The sequence below is a fragment of the Gorilla gorilla genome, chromosome 16 (assembly GCF_029281585.2).
Source record: "Gorilla gorilla gorilla isolate KB3781 chromosome 16, NHGRI_mGorGor1-v2.1_pri, whole genome shotgun sequence".
Classification (NCBI taxonomy): domain Eukaryota; kingdom Metazoa; phylum Chordata; class Mammalia; order Primates; family Hominidae; genus Gorilla; species Gorilla gorilla.
In genome coordinates, this window is record NC_073240.2 from 83,888,444 (window position 1) to 83,906,005 (window position 17,562).

The following is a 17,562-nucleotide window of genomic DNA, read 5'->3' on the forward strand; positions in this document are numbered from 1 at the left end:
ATTTTAAAGTCATTAAGACATTAAGATACAGTTGCTTCTTGTATTCAGTGGGGTTAGGTTTGCAAGTTCACTCCTTATAGCCACCCTGTCTCTTGAATAGCATGGATACTAAGAGTGCCAGGGCCTGAAGCAAGGTGAAGAGGCATCTCTGGTTTGTCTCTGGCTGGGGCTGCTTGACTTCATGGGGAGTGGGGCTTGAGTACCACTTGCCTAGCTCTGTGCCAGGTGTTGTACAGTCTTTTATTTTCGCTTGGGGCACAGCGCTGAAGTGTGAAACTTGTAGACCCTGCCTTGCAGGTGGGGTCACAGAAAGGAAGCATCTACAGGTGTGGAGTTCTCACTGGTGACTTAGGTGAGGGCATGGGCCACAGTTTGCTGGTCTCCAGGAGGGAACGGGGGGCCCTGGACGTTCCATGCACTTGTCACATTGGGCCAAAGAGAAGAAATGTAAGCACGAGGGTCTTCACTGACCTTCAGCCAGCCAGCTGCTTACATGTGAATAGGGAGGGCAGGCCCTGAGAGCCGAAAGGCAGAACAGCCTCTGGATGACTGAGTGGCTGAGCTATCGGAGCCTTTGCCATGGCTGCCCAGAGAGAGCTGGCTTAGGGTCTAGCGTGACCAAGGGAGGGCACATCAGGAGAGCGCCCTGCCCAGGGCACTGCTGTTTGAGCTGGACAGGCCCATGGGGTGTGAACCCAAGGCCCTCCCTGCGCCCCCACCCCTTCCTCTCTATACCATGGCAGAGACTCGTGTAGGGCTGACTGCTTTTCTGAGACAGCAGTGGGGCTGCCAACAGCAGGACCTTCACCACAGCCAGCGGATGCTGGGCCAGCGTTCCCCACTCCTTCTCTTACCAAAGCACGTGAATCCCATATTCTGAACCACCAGAACAGCAGGAACTCTTCTGACTTTTGCTCAGTCCCACAGTCTAGCACTGTTCACCTGACTTTCTTGGCACTTGTCCCCAGCACCATCAACACTTACCTAGCATACACGCACCTCTGGGCACTGTGCTAGGTATGGTGCCATCCTAGGAAAACCTCCAGAGGTTTGCCTGCTTCTCTCAAGTAGAGAGCCCATATGGAGAGCTGGAGTGAGTTGTTGTGCACAGGGCAAGGTGCACAAATACTTGGTAGAACCAGGCCTCTGGGTGTCACTCTGGGAGAGCCTGAGGTGCTGGGCCAGGTGTAGTAAGGAAGATGGGAGAAGGGTGACTGAGTGCACAGAAGAAAGGCAATGGAGTCAGCGACTTTAGGGAGCTCCATGCAAGTGCCGGAGCTGGTGCCGTAGAGCTGCGGTGGGGGGAGAGAGATGCTGGGACGAGAGAACTTTCTAACCTGGCATCCCCTGGAGGGCCTGTGAGTGCAAGCATGGGAACGTTCTTGGCGAGGTGCTGCAGCCATGGTGAGGCCCTGTGGAGCAAGGGCTAAGGGGAGGAGCTGCGAGTGAGTTCTGCCAGCTGCCAGAGCCTGGCTGTGATGGGGTGAGCTCTGCTGGCCATTTGGGAGCTGGAAGTTCGGCTGTGAGTGTAGAAGACACGTCTTGTGAGTGGCCAACAGTGGGACGAGACTTCAGTGGTTAGCAAGTGGTTAGCCTTTCTTCTGTGCACTCAGCTACCCTTCTCCCTTACCACACCTGGCCCAACACCTCCTCAGGCCCTCCCAGAGTGACCCCCCAGAGGGCTGGCTCTACCCCCTCCAGCCCTGGCTCTGGGGAGAAAGGCTAGTGTTCAATACAACAGCCACCATCCCTTCACCCGGCCCCACACATGTACTAGGGTCCCATCTAGAAGAGCTGCTCCCCCCAGCCCACTCCTACCTCACTCCATCTGCGCTCACCCTGTTCTCATCCTGCCCCACCGTTTGACTTGACTCCCAGCACAGGCGCCCTGGCACAGCAGGGATCTTGCAGCGATTCCGGTTGCACATCCACAGGGGCCTCACCTCACCCTTTTCTCCAGCACCATTGGGCCAAAATGAGACCTTATCAAAGAAAGAACAGGATGCTTGCCTTTTTCCTCAGGTTCTTAATTATGTTTTTAGCTTTTTGCAAGTCTCTCTGGAATCCTGAAGATGTGGAAGAGTTTGACTAAAGTATATAAATACTCAGAGCTCTTTTTTTTTTTTAAACATCCAGGATCTCAAGGGTGTTCAGAACCTTTTCAAAAAAATAATTTAGCCATAGATGAGAAGCAGCCACTAGGCCTTTCCTTGTAAAGTGGCCCCTGTGTGGGGATGCTTCAAGCCAGGTGGAAGGACGGCTGGACTGATAGGAGTGAGAAAAGAACAGATCTTTTTCTTTGAGGAATGTGAGCCCCCTTAGTTGTCAGACCCAGAGAGGCATTGAAATGTGACAGCAGTTACGTCTCACTCCCCACCCTGACCTAAGTAATCGCCTGCTCTGTGGACTCTAGGCCAGTAGCCTGTAAACTCTGTATATTAATTTTGCCTCAGTTTCTTTAGGTCAATACGAACAACAGAGCGGTGGCTGACTACACATAATGTTTGAGATCTTACCTGAAGAGCTTCTGCAAGGAGGCTTCCAGATGTTTAAAGTTTGGCTTGAGTTGGGGTGTCCTCAGACCCCACTGACATGGAGTAGTCCTCATTCTGAGAACTTGGTATCTGTTATGAGACATGGTTTGGCTGCGTGAGGTGGTGATTGGCTTCTCACCATGACAAGCCACCTTAGGCTGCCAGGAGAAGCTCTTCCTGGGGGAGGGGCTGCCCCTAGGTGGAGTGGAACCAGATGTTGGGGTCTCCTGATCACGTTTTCTGCTTTGCAGACTGATGAAGAGAAGCAGCAGGACTTACCTGTGGTGATGCCAGTGTTTGACAGAAATACCTGCAGCATCCCCAAATCCCAAATCTCTTTCATTGATTACTTCATCACAGACATGTTTGATGCTTGGGATGGTAAGAAATCTTCCTTAAAATAGCATATTTTCCTCTAAATAATGGGGAACCGCGTATGAAAGAGCAGAATGCATTTGACTGTAGAATATGATTTGGGGCCTGGGCTTTCAAGAACAAGAGCGAAGTGAACCATCACCAAGGGCCCCTGAGGGCTAGGTGTTCTTTCTTAACACTCCCCGCAGGCATAGGTGTCTTTATGCCTGTTTTATAGATGACGGGATTGAACTTGGGGCCCCACAGCTTGTAGTAGAGCAGCTAGGGTTCGAAACCAATCGTGCTGGCTCCAAAACCCATGGTGTTTCTACAGCAGCCCTTTGCCCTCCACTGTCCCCTGCTTCTCCCAGCCTCACTCTACACAAGACCAGAAGGACTGGTCTGTCTCTGACTGATGCATGTCACCCTCCTTTAACTTCAGGTGGGGCACAGGAGTCTGTCAAATAAAAGAATATCGGAGAACTGATATTCCACGTGCATCTTCGTCCTGAGGGCTGCACCTTGAAGGAGGGGCTTACAGGGCTGATAAATGTCCAAATCCAGTCAGGAAATAAACCCATGTCTCAAGAAGGCCGTAGAACAGGGGTAGGGGGCTGGGGAGAAGGACTGAAGCAGTGGAGCTAGATAGCTACAGCTTTGGGGGAAACTGCATACTCTGCAGCTCACTGCTTCTGGGACTGAGACCAGACGCGTGTGTCCCCAGGCTGCACGTTCTTCATGTGGTGCAGGTGAAAGGAGATGCTGGTGTATGTGAAGGGACAGTGAGCACACAAGGGCCAGGCCATTGGCCGGGTGGGGGGTGGTGGGCACACTACATACTGCTTTCTGACACCCCAGGCCCAAAGGTGCTGCTGGTTTAATGGTAATTAAGCAGATTAGCCACCTTCTGTTTTACTTACCACAGTTACCAGCTCAGCAGGTGGTCACAGAGGAGGTGCTGGCATTGAGGACAGGGTTTAACTTCAGTCAGCCACGGCTCGTTGAAGCTGCTGGGTGTGTTTGCCCGGGTCTGTTTAGCCTCACGCAGATGCCTGCTCCCATCTGTCACTCTAAAACGCTCTTAGGAGAAAGCCTAAAATGTAGACAGAGGCTGTGAAAGCATATCACATTCCTAGCTTTCTCTCCAGCCTTTGTAGACCTGCCTGATTTAATGCAGCATCTTGACAACAACTTTAAATACTGGAAAGGACTGGACGAAATGAAGCTGCGGAGCCTCCGACCACCTCCTGAATAGTGGGAGACACCACCCAGAGCCCTGAAGCTTTGTTCCTTCGGTCATTTGGAATTCCTGAGGGCAGCCAGAGTTCCTTGGTCCTTTCAGTATTAGGCAGAACAGCCCCCGATCTGCATAGCCTGTGAAAGCCCACGGGGACATCAGTAACCTTCTGCAGCCACCATCCAATGCCATTACTGTCAAGTGAGACTTGGCCACTGTAGCCTGGGCCTGCTGCAGGAGCTCTTCAGAAAGGCACATGAGGACCACGGTTTGCATCAGTTTCTGGTAAAACACAAGGTCTGGAGTGCCCCTGCAAAAGGTATTGATGGACTTCCTGCCAGTGACAGAGCATGTCTATTGCAAACAATTCTCTCAGTTACGTTCAGCACTTAAGAATGGCTAATGGCAGTAGGATCTTTAGCAGCTTTTTCACATCATAGAAGGTGCAATCACTCACTTGGGAACACTACTGAGAGTGACTTCTCTTTTAAAATTGAGTAGCAAATGAAAAATTAAAATTTGAACTTGATTATTAATATCAATTAAAATGTTTTATTTATTTTATTAAAAGCTCAATATTTTCTATGAATTCAAAAATACTTCAGAGCCAAAGCCAACTTCAAATACCATGACCAAATTTATATGATTCATATTCATTATGCATTACTTGGTATACAGACTTATTTTCATAATGCAAATTAATAAAATGACATTTTTACTGCACTATAGAAATATTCATGTATGTTAAACTTTTCTGATTGAGGCTAATTGGAAAAAGCTGGGGTCTTATTCTAAGTGCTAAAGAAGGCTGCTTCTACTGTATAGAACCCAGGGCTCTGAAATAGCTCTAGCCGCCTAATGAACTTCACAGGTAACTCCCCAAGGTAAAATTAGACGCTCTTCTTGGTTTGCAAAGAAAAATTAGGACTTAACACTTTTTTCTAAAATTTTATAATGGAATTTCCAAAAGTCTACTGTATTTTATACTGTTTCTACAAAATATTCCTTATAAAAACAAAGAACAAAAATTGAATATTTAATGAATTGACATTTTATAACCAACCTGTTTTTATCTACAGTGGGAATCTTTGATGCCAGAAATTTATAAAGAGGTTCTGTATCTTCACACCTTGAATAAGCATAATACCATAAAAAATGACACTTGACATGTCAGTGTATTTGTCATTTCATTTTAAACTCGTATTTGTGGTTTTTTTTCCCAGATAAAAATGAAATTAAACCATTTCTTTTTAAGAAATCATGTTTTATCTTTTTGGAGAGTTCTTTGTCTCATAATACTTATAATATTTATTTTTTTTTAAATAAAGGTCAGGCACAGTGGCTTATGACCGTAATCTCAGCACATTGTGAGCCTAAGAGTTCAAGACCAGCCTGGGCAACGTAGCAAGACCTCGTCTCTACAAAAAATTTAGCATGCACCTGTGATCTCTGCTGCTTAGGAGCTGAGGTGGGAGGACTGCCTGAGCCCAGGAGTTCAGTGCTGCAGTGAGCTGTGATCATGCCACCATACTCCAGCCTCGGCAACAAAGCAAGACCCTGTCTCTAAATCATAAAGAAAAGAAAGAATATTCCCTACTTTACAGAAAAGATTGGTAGTTAAATGACTTTTTCAAGGTCACACAGGGCCAGATGAGTATGTTGAGAAGTTCTCAGAATTAACCTTAGTTCACTGCCTGGTACCTCTGAATGGGAATTCAGAGATAAGAGGCACACTGGAGGACTGACAGAGGGCTCTCAGAGATGGGTCCTGGGCACCAGGTGCCCATTCAGAGATGTCAGGGCACTGGAGGGCTGACAGGGCAAGCCCTTCGGAGTTTCTGTTTAAGGAAACAAAGGCTTTGTCCTGTGTTAAGATATTTGGCCTGAGATGGTAATTGTGGACTGAGCGGGGAAGACAGTTCTGTCCCCTCCCCCGGTGCAAAGAAAAAAGGAAGCAAACCACACGAAGAACTCAACCATCTTGAGGCAGAGATAGCAGTGTGTGCAATATATGGAATTTGCATCACCAAGAGCTGGTAATAATTATCAAATAATCTGAAAGAGACTTTAAGATGAGTAGGCTTAACATGCTTAAACAGATGATAAGCAAAAAAGAAACTAAACTGGGCCAGGCGCAGTGGCTCACGCCTGTAATCCCAGCACTTTGGGAGGCCGAGGCGGGTGGATCACGAGGTCAGGAGATTGAGACCATCCTGGCCAACACGGTGAAACCCCATCTCTACTAAAAATACAAAAAATTAGCCGAGCGTGATGGTGGGTGCCTGGAGTCCCAGCTACTCGGGAGGCTAAGGCAGGAGAATGGCGTCAACCCGGGAGGCAGAGCTTGCAGTGAGCCGAGATGGCGCCACTGCACTCCAGCCTGGGCGACAGAGCAAGACTCCGTCTCAAAAAAAACAAAAAAAAAAAACCAAAAAAACCCTAAACCAAGACAGTTTAAAAATAAAATAATAGATTTGACAAAAAAACATATTAATAGACATTCTAGAGATGATGACTATAGTCACTGAAACAGACAAACAACTTCAATGTCTAGGTGTCACAGAAGACCAGACGTAACTAGAGGGAATTAGTAAATTGGAAGACAATGAAGGGACTCAATTAGAATACAGCACAGAGAGAAAAATGGAAAAGATAAAATATGAGAGCAGAAAGAAACACTTCAAAATATGTCCAATTAGGAGATCCAGAAGGGAGAGCAGGAAGAAGCACCATCTGGAGGAGGGCAGAGTCCGCCAGGATTTGATAGACGCAAGTCCGCAGATTTAAAGGCACAGTGAATCCTAAGCAGTATGAATAAATCCATACAAGTGAAACTAGACCAGTGAGCACAAAGAGAAATACTTAAAAGCTGAGAAAAAACAGTCCGGGCACAGTGGCTCACGCCTGTAATCCCAGCACTTTGGGAGGCTGAGGCGGGCGGATCATGAGGTCAGGAGTTCGAGACCAGCCTGGCCAATGTGGTGAAACCCCGTCTCTACTAAAAATAGAAAAGTTAGCCAGGCGTGGTCACGGGTACCTGTAGTCCCAGCTACTTAGGAGGCTGAGGCAGGAGAATCGCATGAACCTGGGAGGCAGAGGTTGTGGTGAGCCGAGATCGCACCATTGCTCTCCAGCCTGGGCAACAAGAGCGAAACTCTGTGTCCAAAAAAAAAAAAAAAAAAAAAATCACAGGAAAGCAAAGAAGAAATAAAATGCAACTAATGCAACCAATAAAAGACAAATGGAAAAAGAAAATGCATGAGTTAGAAAAGACAGTGGCAGAAATAAGTATAAACTTATACACAAAATCAATTGTAAAGATCTACATGTAAAAAAAAGTAGCATATGGTGAAACCCCATCTCTACTAAAAATACAGAAATTAGCTGGGCGCGTGGTGGCATGTGCCTATAGTCCCAGTTACTTAGGAGGCTGAGGCAGGAGAATCGCTTGAACCCAGAAGGCGGAGGTTGCAGTGAGCTGAGATCGTGCCACTGCACCCCAGCCTGAATGACAGAGCAAGATTCCATCTCAAAAAAGAAAACAAAACAAAAGTAACCTATGACAAAAGATACAAACCAAACTAGGTAGCTCAAATCAATGTAAATTTATTGTCTTATGTTTCCTGGGACTGTAAGGCTGGAGGTCAAGGTGTCCACAGGGTTGGTTCCTTCTGTAGGCCCAGAGAGAAAAACCATGCTGTGCTGCTGACATGTTCCTTAGCTAGCAGACGCATCGTCCCAATCTCTGCCTCCATCTTCACATTGCCTAATGTGGGACTTGTGTCCTCCCTTCTATTTATAAAAACACTGGTCCTTGGATTTAGGGTCCATGCTAAATCCAGGCTGGTTTCACTTCAAAATCCTTAACTAATTACATCTGGAAGGACCCTATTTCCACATGAAGTCACATTTTGAGGTTTCAGGGGGACACTGTTCTACCCATGACAGATGGTGATACCACGTTCTTGTTTGCTTACTCTGATGAAGCAAGCTGCCATATTGTGAGCTGCCTTGTGAGACACACATGGCAAGGAACTAATGATAGCCTGCAGCTCACAACCAGCAAGGAACTGAATCCTCCCAGCAACCACGTGAGTAAGGTGGAAGTAGATCCTGCCCTAGTCAAGTCTTTAGATGAGACCACTCTCCCAGGAGACACCTTGATTACAGCCTTACAAGAGAATCTGAGCCAGAGGGCCCAGCTAAGCTACACCTGGAATCCTGACTCACAGAAACTGAGATAACACATGTTTTAAGCCATTACGTTTTAATCAATTTGTTACACAGCAACAAATAACTAATATGTAAACTGTATAGCACTGAAAAAGACTGAAGCAGAGCTACAGATGTTGACTGGGGGAAAAATTAATAATATTGGATGAAAAGGCAAAATTGCACTATGATGTAGTTTATGTAAATTTTTTGAATACCCAAAACAATACACTAATGCTCATGTAAAAATAAATAGTAGGAACATTAAAATTCAAATATTCAGGAAGTTTACAAATACTGTGAACTGGCTTGTACAATACTGCCTAGCCTCCTGGTGTACACACAAAGTAGAGAGTGAAAAGCCTTTCTTCCAAACTCCTTTGCACCAAGGTTTTTATATCTAATTTAGGTTCACTTGTCAGATGGCATTTGTCCAAGACTCTGATTTAGCACTGAGTCATAAATGGAAAAAAGCAAAGGTCCGCATTGGGGCATCAATTTTGAATGTCAGAAATGCCATTCTAGACCCAGCAGCTATAATGACAGCTTCCTGATTGTGGTAGAAACAAGGCTCTGGAGGCACGGCAATAACCATGGCAGCCCAGCCTGAGGTGTGATTTTAAGGAGACTTTCCAGGAAACACAGTCAAGGGTCTTATTTCTTCAGCTCTTGCACTGATAAATCCCTTCAGCTTAAACCAGCTAGAGGAGTTCTCCAGTCTCAAAATTAAGGACTCTGATCAAGACCAGAAGTATATACTCCAACTTGACAATGGCAGTTACCTATGGAGGCTGGGGAGGGGTCTGGTGCTGGGAAGACATTCAGAGGGAACTATGTATATTTTCTGTTTTTGAGATAATACATAAAGCAGAAGCAGGGCATGGTGGCTCATGCCTGTAATCCCACTACTTTCGGAGGCCGAGGCAGGCGGGTCACCTGAGGTCAGGAGTTCAAGACCAGCCTGGCCAATATGGTGAAATCCCGTCTCTACTAAAAATACAAAAAAAAAGTAGCTGGGCATGGTGGCGGGCGCCTGTGATCCCACTTACTTGGGAGACCGAGGTGGGAGAATCGCTTGAACCCGGGAGGCAGAGGTTGCAGTGAGCTGAGATCATACCACTGCACTCCAGCCTGGTGACAGAGCAAGACTCCATCTCAAAAAAAAAAAAAAAAAAAAGGTAGACACAGAAAAATATTAATATTTATTAAGTCTAGTGGTGAAGTACATTGATTTTTTAAAGGCAGCTAGGGCCAAGGCAGCTAGGATTTTTTTTTCTTCTTTTGAGACAGGTCTCTGTTGCCCAGGCTGGAGTGCAGTGGCGCAATCAGGCTCACTGCAGCCTCTACCTCCCAGGCTCAAACAGTTCTCCCACCTCAGCCTCCTTGAGTAGCTGGGACTACAGGCACATATTTTAAGCAGAGAAAGTAGTACACAAAACAGAAGCCATATGAAAAAACAATTAAAAAATCAATAAAAATCAAAATATTTTATGTGACAAATCACAATATGTCAAAAGCAAGGAAATGTTTATAATTCATTTTATAAAAGCTTACTTCCATAATACTGATTTTTAAAATTTTTATATGAGAAAACAGTATGATAGAAAAAATTTAAAAATGTTATGAACAGAAAGTTTGTAGAAAAACAAAAGGTTCTTTATACTACACTGATAGTAATCAAAATGCAAATTAGAACCAATTTGAGATATTTTTCACCTTTAAGATGAGTAAAGAATAAAAAGTTTGATAATATAGTATGTTAATAAGAATGTGTGGGCCGGTTACGGTGGCTCACGCCTGTAATCCCAGCACTTTAGGAGGCCAAGGCAGGCAGATCATAAGGTCAGGAGTTTGAGACCAGCCTGTCCAACATAGTGAAACCCTGTCTCTACTAAAAATATAAAAATTAGCCAGGCGTGGTGGCGGGCACCTATAATCACAGCTACTCCAGAGGCTGAGGCAGGAGAATTGCTTAAACCCAGGGGGCAGAGGTTGCAGTGAGCCGAGATCGCGCCACTGCACTCCAGCCTGGGTGACAGAGCAAGACTCTCTCGGGGAGGGGGAGGGGGCGGGGGTGGGTGGTAAAAAAAAAAAAAAAAAGAACAATGTGTGGAAATGACATGGCAGGTGAGTATAATTAGTACAACCTAATTACAAATTTGCCAAATCTATCCAAATTGCAAATGTACATGCAGTGTGACCTGGCAATTCTGTTTCCAGGATTCTAGCCTAAAGATATTCACATGTGGGAAATAATAGTCTACAAAATTATTTATTATTTACTACTTATATTAGTAAAAGACTGGAAACAAATTGTCTATCATTTAAGAAGAGTAAGTAAATAAGTTACAGGTATGACCATACAACAGAATACTATGCAACTGTAAAAAAGAATGAGGAGACTTTTATTTTCCAGATCCGCATGTAAGGAACTTGAAAGTCGCCACTTCATTCTAACAAGTAAAAAGCTAAACAGCCTGAAAAATCAACAGCTCTTCCTAGATCTGTAAGAAAGGTGAGGATACAAGTCAAACTGCTGCCCCTAAGATAGGAGAGACCAGCAGACAAATACAGGAAATTCTATCTTACTGGAGCAGAGATTCATGAGTGGAAACCACCATGGGAACCAGTGCCAGGGTAGAAGAACCTGTCAGTAACTGAAGAATTGGTGGAGGCTCAATGTGGACAGTCTAAGAATTAAAACTCCCGGGGAACCCAGTTATAAGGGGTGCCCCCCCCCCCCGCACTTTCATGAATTTTACCTCCAAGAGCTTCACAGTTCTCACAGTAAATATAACAGGAAAATTCCCTCATACTTCCAGCATAGAGAGGAGGAAAGCACTGTTTTGTTTATAGCAAAAACACTGCGAATGAATGAAAAGTGCTTTTGATGGGCTCATTAATTGGCTGGACATGAATGAGGAGTGAATCTCTCAGCTTGAACACATGTCAAATAGAAACCTACAAAACTGAAAATTAGAATAGGACTGAGCAAAATATCCAAGGACTATGGAGCTAAAAAGTTGTAATATACATGTAATAAGAATACCAGAGGGAAAATACAGAAAGAAAAGAACAGAAGAAATATTTGAGGCCAAATGTGGTGGCTCATGCCTGTAGTCCCAGGGCTTTGGGAGGCCAAGGTGGGAGGATCACTTGAGGCCAGGAGTTTGAGACCAGCCTGGGCAACATAGTGAGAGCCACACCCATTTAAAAAAAAAGCCAGGCCGGGCACGGTGGCTCAGGTCTGTAATCCTATCACTTTGGGAGGTAGAGGCAGGTGGATCACCTGAGGTCAGGAGTTCAAGACCAGCCTGACCAACATGGAAAAACTCTGTCTCTACTAAAAGTACAAAATTAGCAGGGTGTGGTGACACATGCCTGTAATCCCAGCTACTCGAGAGGCTGAGGCAGGAGAATTGCTTGAACCCAGGAGGCGGAGGTTGTGGTGAACCAAGATTATGCCATTGCACTCCAGCCTGGGCAACAAGAGCGAAACTCTGTCTCAAAAAAACAAACAAACAAAAAAAAAACAACCCCAAAAATGAAAAACACATAGATTAAATGGATGGAGAAAATATACCACACTAACACTAATCAAAAGAAAGCAAGACCATCCTAGACAACATGGTGAAACCCTGTCTCTATTAAAAATACAAAAATTAGCTGGGCGTGGTGTTGCACACCTGTATTCCCAGCTACTCAGGGGGCTAAGGCAGGAGAATCGCTTGAACCTGGGAGGTAGAGGTTGCAGTGAGCCAAGATCGCGCCACGGCACTCTAGCCTCGTGACAGAGTGAGACTCTGTCTCAAAAAAAAAAAAAAAAAAGAAAGGAGTAGTTACATTAATTGCAAACAGAGGAGACTTAAAAGCAAGGAAAGTTATCAAGGATAAAGAAGGTCATTAGATTATGATAAAGAGATCATTTCTCCAAGACATAATAATCCCTAACATGTATACACCAAACAACATAACATCAAACTACATGAGCCCCAAACTGATAGAACTGTAAGGAGAAAAGATTAATCCACTATTACACTTGGAGATTGCAACACTCTTCTATCAGAAGTAAACAGATTCAGCTGGCAGAAAAATCAGTAAGGACATAGTTGAATCCTACAACACTATCAGTCAACTGGATATAACTGACATCTATAGACTAGTTCAGCCAACAACAGCAGATTACCCTTTCTCCTCAACCCCACATGGAACATTCACCAAGACAGACCATATCCTGGGTTATAAAACACACTTTAACACATTTAAAAAAGGAAATTAGGCCAGGCGCAGTGGCTCACGCCTGTAAACCCAGCACTTTGGGAGGCCGAGGCGGGCAGATCACGAGGTCAGGAGATCAAAACCATCCTGGCTAACACGGTGAAACCCTGTCCCTACTAAAAATACAAAAAATTAGCTGGGCGTGGTGGTGGGCACCTGTAATCCCAGCTACTTGGGAGGTTGAGGCAGGAGAATGGTGAGAACCCAGGAGGCAGAGCTTGCAGTGAGCCGAGATGGTGCCACTGCACTCCAGCCTGGGTGACGGAGTGAGACTCCGTCTCAAAAAAAAAGAAAAGAAAAGAAAAAAAAAAAACAAATTAGGCCAGGTGCAGTTGCTCATTCCTGTAATACCAGCACTTTGGGAAGCCAAGGTAGGAGGGTCAACTTGAGCCCAGGAGTTCAAGACCAGCTTGAGCAACATGGTGAGACCCTGTCTCTACAAAAAATTCTAAAAATGACTGGGTGTGGAGGTACACACCTGTGGCCCCAGCTACTTGGGAGGCTGAGGTAGTAGAATCACAAGACCCCAGGAGTTTGAGACTGTAGGAAGCCACGATCGCACCACTGCACTCCAGCTTGGGTAACAGAGCAAAACCCTCTTTCCTAATTTATTAATTAAAAATAAAAATCAGACAGTATCTTCTCTCAGAAGACAATGGAATTAACCTGTAATCAATAACAGAAAGACAATTGGAAATATTCAAAATATGTGGAGATTACAGAACATACTTCTAGGGCCGGGCACCATGGCTCACATCTATAATCCCAGCACTTTGGGAGGCCGAGGCAGGAGGATCACCTGAGACCAGGAGTTCAAGACTAGCCTGAGAAACATAGTGGGACCCTGTCTCAGCAAAAAATACAAAGATTAGCCAGGCATGATGGCATGCATCTGTAGTCCCAGCTACTCAGGGGGCTGAGGTGAGAGGATCTCTTGAGCCTGGGAAGTCAAGGTTGCAGTCGGTCATGATGGCACCACTGCATTCCAGCCTGGGCAACAGAGTGAGACCCTGTGTCAAAAACGAAAACAAAAAAAAACACACACATAATTAACACATGGGCCAAAGAAGAAACCTCAAGAAATTTTCAAATATTTTAAACTAAATGAAAATTAAAACACAGCTTACCAAAATTTGTGGCATACAGTGAAAGCAGTGTTTAGAGGGAAGTTTATAGCATTTAATGTGTATATTAGAAAAGAATACAGTATACAATTAATTATCTAAGCTTCTACCTTAGGAAACTGGAAAAAGAACAAATGAAATCCAAAATAAACAGAAGAAATAGTAAAAAATTAGACCAGAAATCAATGATATTAAAAACAGGAAATAAAGTCAATGAAACCAAAAGCTGGTTCTTGGAGAAGACCACAAAATTGATAAGGCTTTAGCCAGGTTTACTGAGAATAAAAGAAGACACAAATTACTAATATCAGAAACAAAAGAGAGGATATCACTACAGATCTCATAGACATTAAAAAGATAAAGGAATACTATGAATAACTCCACACCCACAAATTTGATAACCTAGATGAAAAGGACCAATTCGGCTGGGCGTGGTGGCTCATGCCTGTAATCCCAACACTTTGGGAGGCCAAGGCAGGTGGATCACTTGAGGTCAGGAGTTCAAGACCAGCCTGGCCAACATGGTAAAACCCTGTCTCTACTAAAAATATAAAAATTAGCCAGGTGTGGTGGCAGGCACCTACAATCCCAGCTACTCAGGAGGCTGAGGCAGGAGAATTGCTTGAACCTGGGAGGCGGAGGTTGCAGTGAGCCGAGATCATGCCACTGCACTCCAGCCTGGGCAGCAGAGTGAGACTCAGTGTCAAAAAAAAAAAAAGAAAGAAAGAAAAGGACCAATTCTTTGAAAGACACAATCTGCCAAAACTCACAAGAAACAATCAATCTGAATAAGCCTATATCTGTTAAAGAAATCAATAATTAATAACTTTTCAAAACAGAAAATGCCAGGCTCAAATGGGTTCACTTTTGAATTCTGTTAGACATATAAGGTAGAAATTATACCCTTATTTTACAATCTGGTTCAGAAGATCAAAGCAGAAGGGATACTTTATAACTCATTATATGGGGCCAGACTCATACACATACCAGACAAAGACATGGCAAGCAAATGACAGACCAATATCTTTCATGAACCTAGATACAAAAATCCTCAACAAAATATTAGCAAATAGAATCCAGCAATGTGTAAAAAGAATTACACTTCACAACCAGATAGGATTTATCCCAAGTATGAAAAACCACAGTTATCATACTGAATGGTGAGAAACTAGAAGCTTTCTTGCTAACAACAGGAGCAATGCAAGGAGGTCCCTGTCACCATTCCTTTTCAACACTGGACTGCAGTCCAGTGCAGAGAAAGGATATACTGAATAAGAAGGAAGAAATAAAACTGTGTTCGCAGATGACATGATTACCTATGTAGAAAATCCAAAAGAATAAAAAAACCTGGAATAAGCCATTATGGCAAGGTTACAGAGTACAATGTTAAAAAACAAAAGTCAGTCACTTTCCTATACCAACAATAAGTAGAATTTGAAATTAAAAACACAGTAGTATTTACGTTAGCCCCCCCACCTCAAAATGAAATACTTATATATAAATCTAACAAAATATATACAAGATCTTTATAAGGGAAACTACAAATCTTATATGAAAGAAATCAAAGAAGAGCTGAATAAATGAAGAGCTATTCCATGTTCATAGATAGGAAGACTCAATATTGCCAAGATGTAATTTCTTCACAGCTTCATCTAGATTCAATGCAACCACAATCAAAATCCCAGCAAGCTATTTTGTGGATCTTAACAAACTGATTTTACAGTTTACTGGAGAGGCAAAAGACCCAGAATAGCCAACAGGATACTAAGGGAGAAGAACAAAGTTGGAAGACTGATACTACCTGACTTCAAGACTTACTATAAAGCCACAGTATTCAAAAAGATGCAGTAGGGTGAAAGAATAAATAGATCAATGGAACAAAATAGAGTGCCAGAAATAATGGACCCCACATAAATATAGTCAACTGATCTTTGACAAGGGAGCAAAGCAACACAATGAAACAAAGACAGTTTTGTGTTTTTGGTTTTTTTTTTACTAAATTGTGCTAGAATTGAACATCCACATACAAAAAAAAAAAAAAAGAATCTAGACACAGACCTTACAACCTTCACACAGATTAACTCAAATTGGCTCACAGGCCCAAATATAAAATGCAAAACTGTAAAACTCCTAGAAGACAGCATAAGAGAAAACCTAGGTGAGCATGGGTATACTGAAAACTCTTTAGATACCACAACAAAGGCACATTCTGTGATGGAAATAACTGATCAGCTGGATTCCATTAAAGTTAAAAACCTGCTCTGTAAGAGAATGTGAAGAGTATGAGAAGAAAAGCCACAGATTGGGACAAAATATTTGCAAAATACACATAAAGAACTATTATCCAAAATATACAAAGCACTCTTAAAACTCAGCAATAAGAAAACAATCTGATATTAAAATGGGTCAAAGATCTTCACAAAGACTTCACCAGAGAAGATCTACAGATGGCAAATAAGGATATAAAAAGATGCACCACACCATATGTCATCGGGGAAGCACAAGCTAAAACAACAGTGAGATACCACTACATATCTGTTAGAATGGCCAGACTCGAGAACACAGACAACACCAAATGCTGATGAGGATGTGAAGCAACAGGACGTCTCATTCATTGCTGGTGGGAAGGCAAAAATGATACAGCCGCATTGGAAGACAGTTTGGTAGTTTTTCACAAAACTAAATGTAATCTTACCAAATGATCCAATAATCATGTCCTTGGTATATACCCAAAGGAGCTGAAATTTTATGTTCACATAAAATCCTTCACGTGAATGTTTACAATGGCCATATTCATAATTGCTCAAGCTTGGAAACAACCAAGATATCCTTCAGTCAGTGAATGGATAAACTGTGACGCATCCAGACAATGGAATTTTATTCAGCACTAAAAAGAATTGAGCTATCAAGGAATGAAGAGACACAGAGGAAACTTTAATGCATATTACTAAGTGAATGAAGCCGATCTGAAAGGGCTACATACTGTACGATTCCAACTATTGACAGCCTGGAAAAGGCAAAAGTGTAGAGACAGTAAACAGCTTAGTAGTTGCCATGGGGTAAGGGGACACAGAAGCAAAGCACAGCAGATTTTTAGGGCAGTGAAAATACTCTATAATGGTAGATACATGTCATTATACATTCGTCCATACCCACAGAATGTACAACAGCAGAGTGAATCCTAATGTAAACTAGGGGCTCTGGGTGATAATGATGTGTCAATGTAGGTTCATCAGCTGTAACCAATGTGCCACTCTGCTGGGGGAGTTGCTAATGGGGGATGGCAGAGGGTATGGGGAACACCCATAGTTCAAAAACTTTTGAAAAGTTTCTTCTCAATTTTGTTGTAAACCTAAAAACTGCCCTTAAAAATCAAGTTTTGTTTGTTTGTTTGTTTGTTTGTTTTTGAGATGGAGTCTCACTCTGTCACTCAGGCTGGAGTGCAATGGCGTGATCTTGGCTCAATGCAACCTCCACCTCCCAGGTTCAAGTGATTCTCCTGCCTCAGCCTCCTGAATAGCTGGGACCACAGGCACCCGCCACCATGCCCAGCTCATTTTTGTACTTTTAGTAGAGATGGGGTTTCACTATGTTGGCCAGGCTGGTCTCGAACTCCTGACCTCATGATCCGCCTGCCTTGGCCTCCCACAAGTGCTGGGATTACAGGCATGAGTCACTGCACCTGGCCTCCAAAATCAAGTATTTTTAAAAACCTACAAGCCATGTATCATTTTTACAAAATGAGGAAACTCGTGTAGATATGAAAAAAATTACCAAGATATATTGGTAAGTGAAAAAAGCATAAGCATAATGCAAAATAAGA

At 43.5% G+C, this 17,562-nt stretch overlaps 1 protein-coding gene across 3 annotated transcripts in view; it reads left to right on the forward strand.

Moving 5' to 3' along the window:
* PDE8A (phosphodiesterase 8A) overlaps window positions 1-5,386 on the forward strand; it is a 157,126-nt gene extending 151,740 nt beyond the window's left edge. For all 3 annotated transcript variants that reach the window (XM_004056705.5, XM_063698777.1, XM_055362805.2), the window contains exons 21-22: window positions 2,786-2,915; window positions 4,037-5,386. In XM_004056705.5, coding sequence (XP_004056753.1) covers window positions 2,786-2,915; window positions 4,037-4,143 — 237 coding nt within the window. In that variant the 3' untranslated portion in view covers window positions 4,144-5,386. The remainder of the gene's footprint in view (window positions 1-2,785; window positions 2,916-4,036) is intronic.
* The last annotated feature ends 12,176 nt before the right edge of the window (window positions 5,387-17,562 follow it).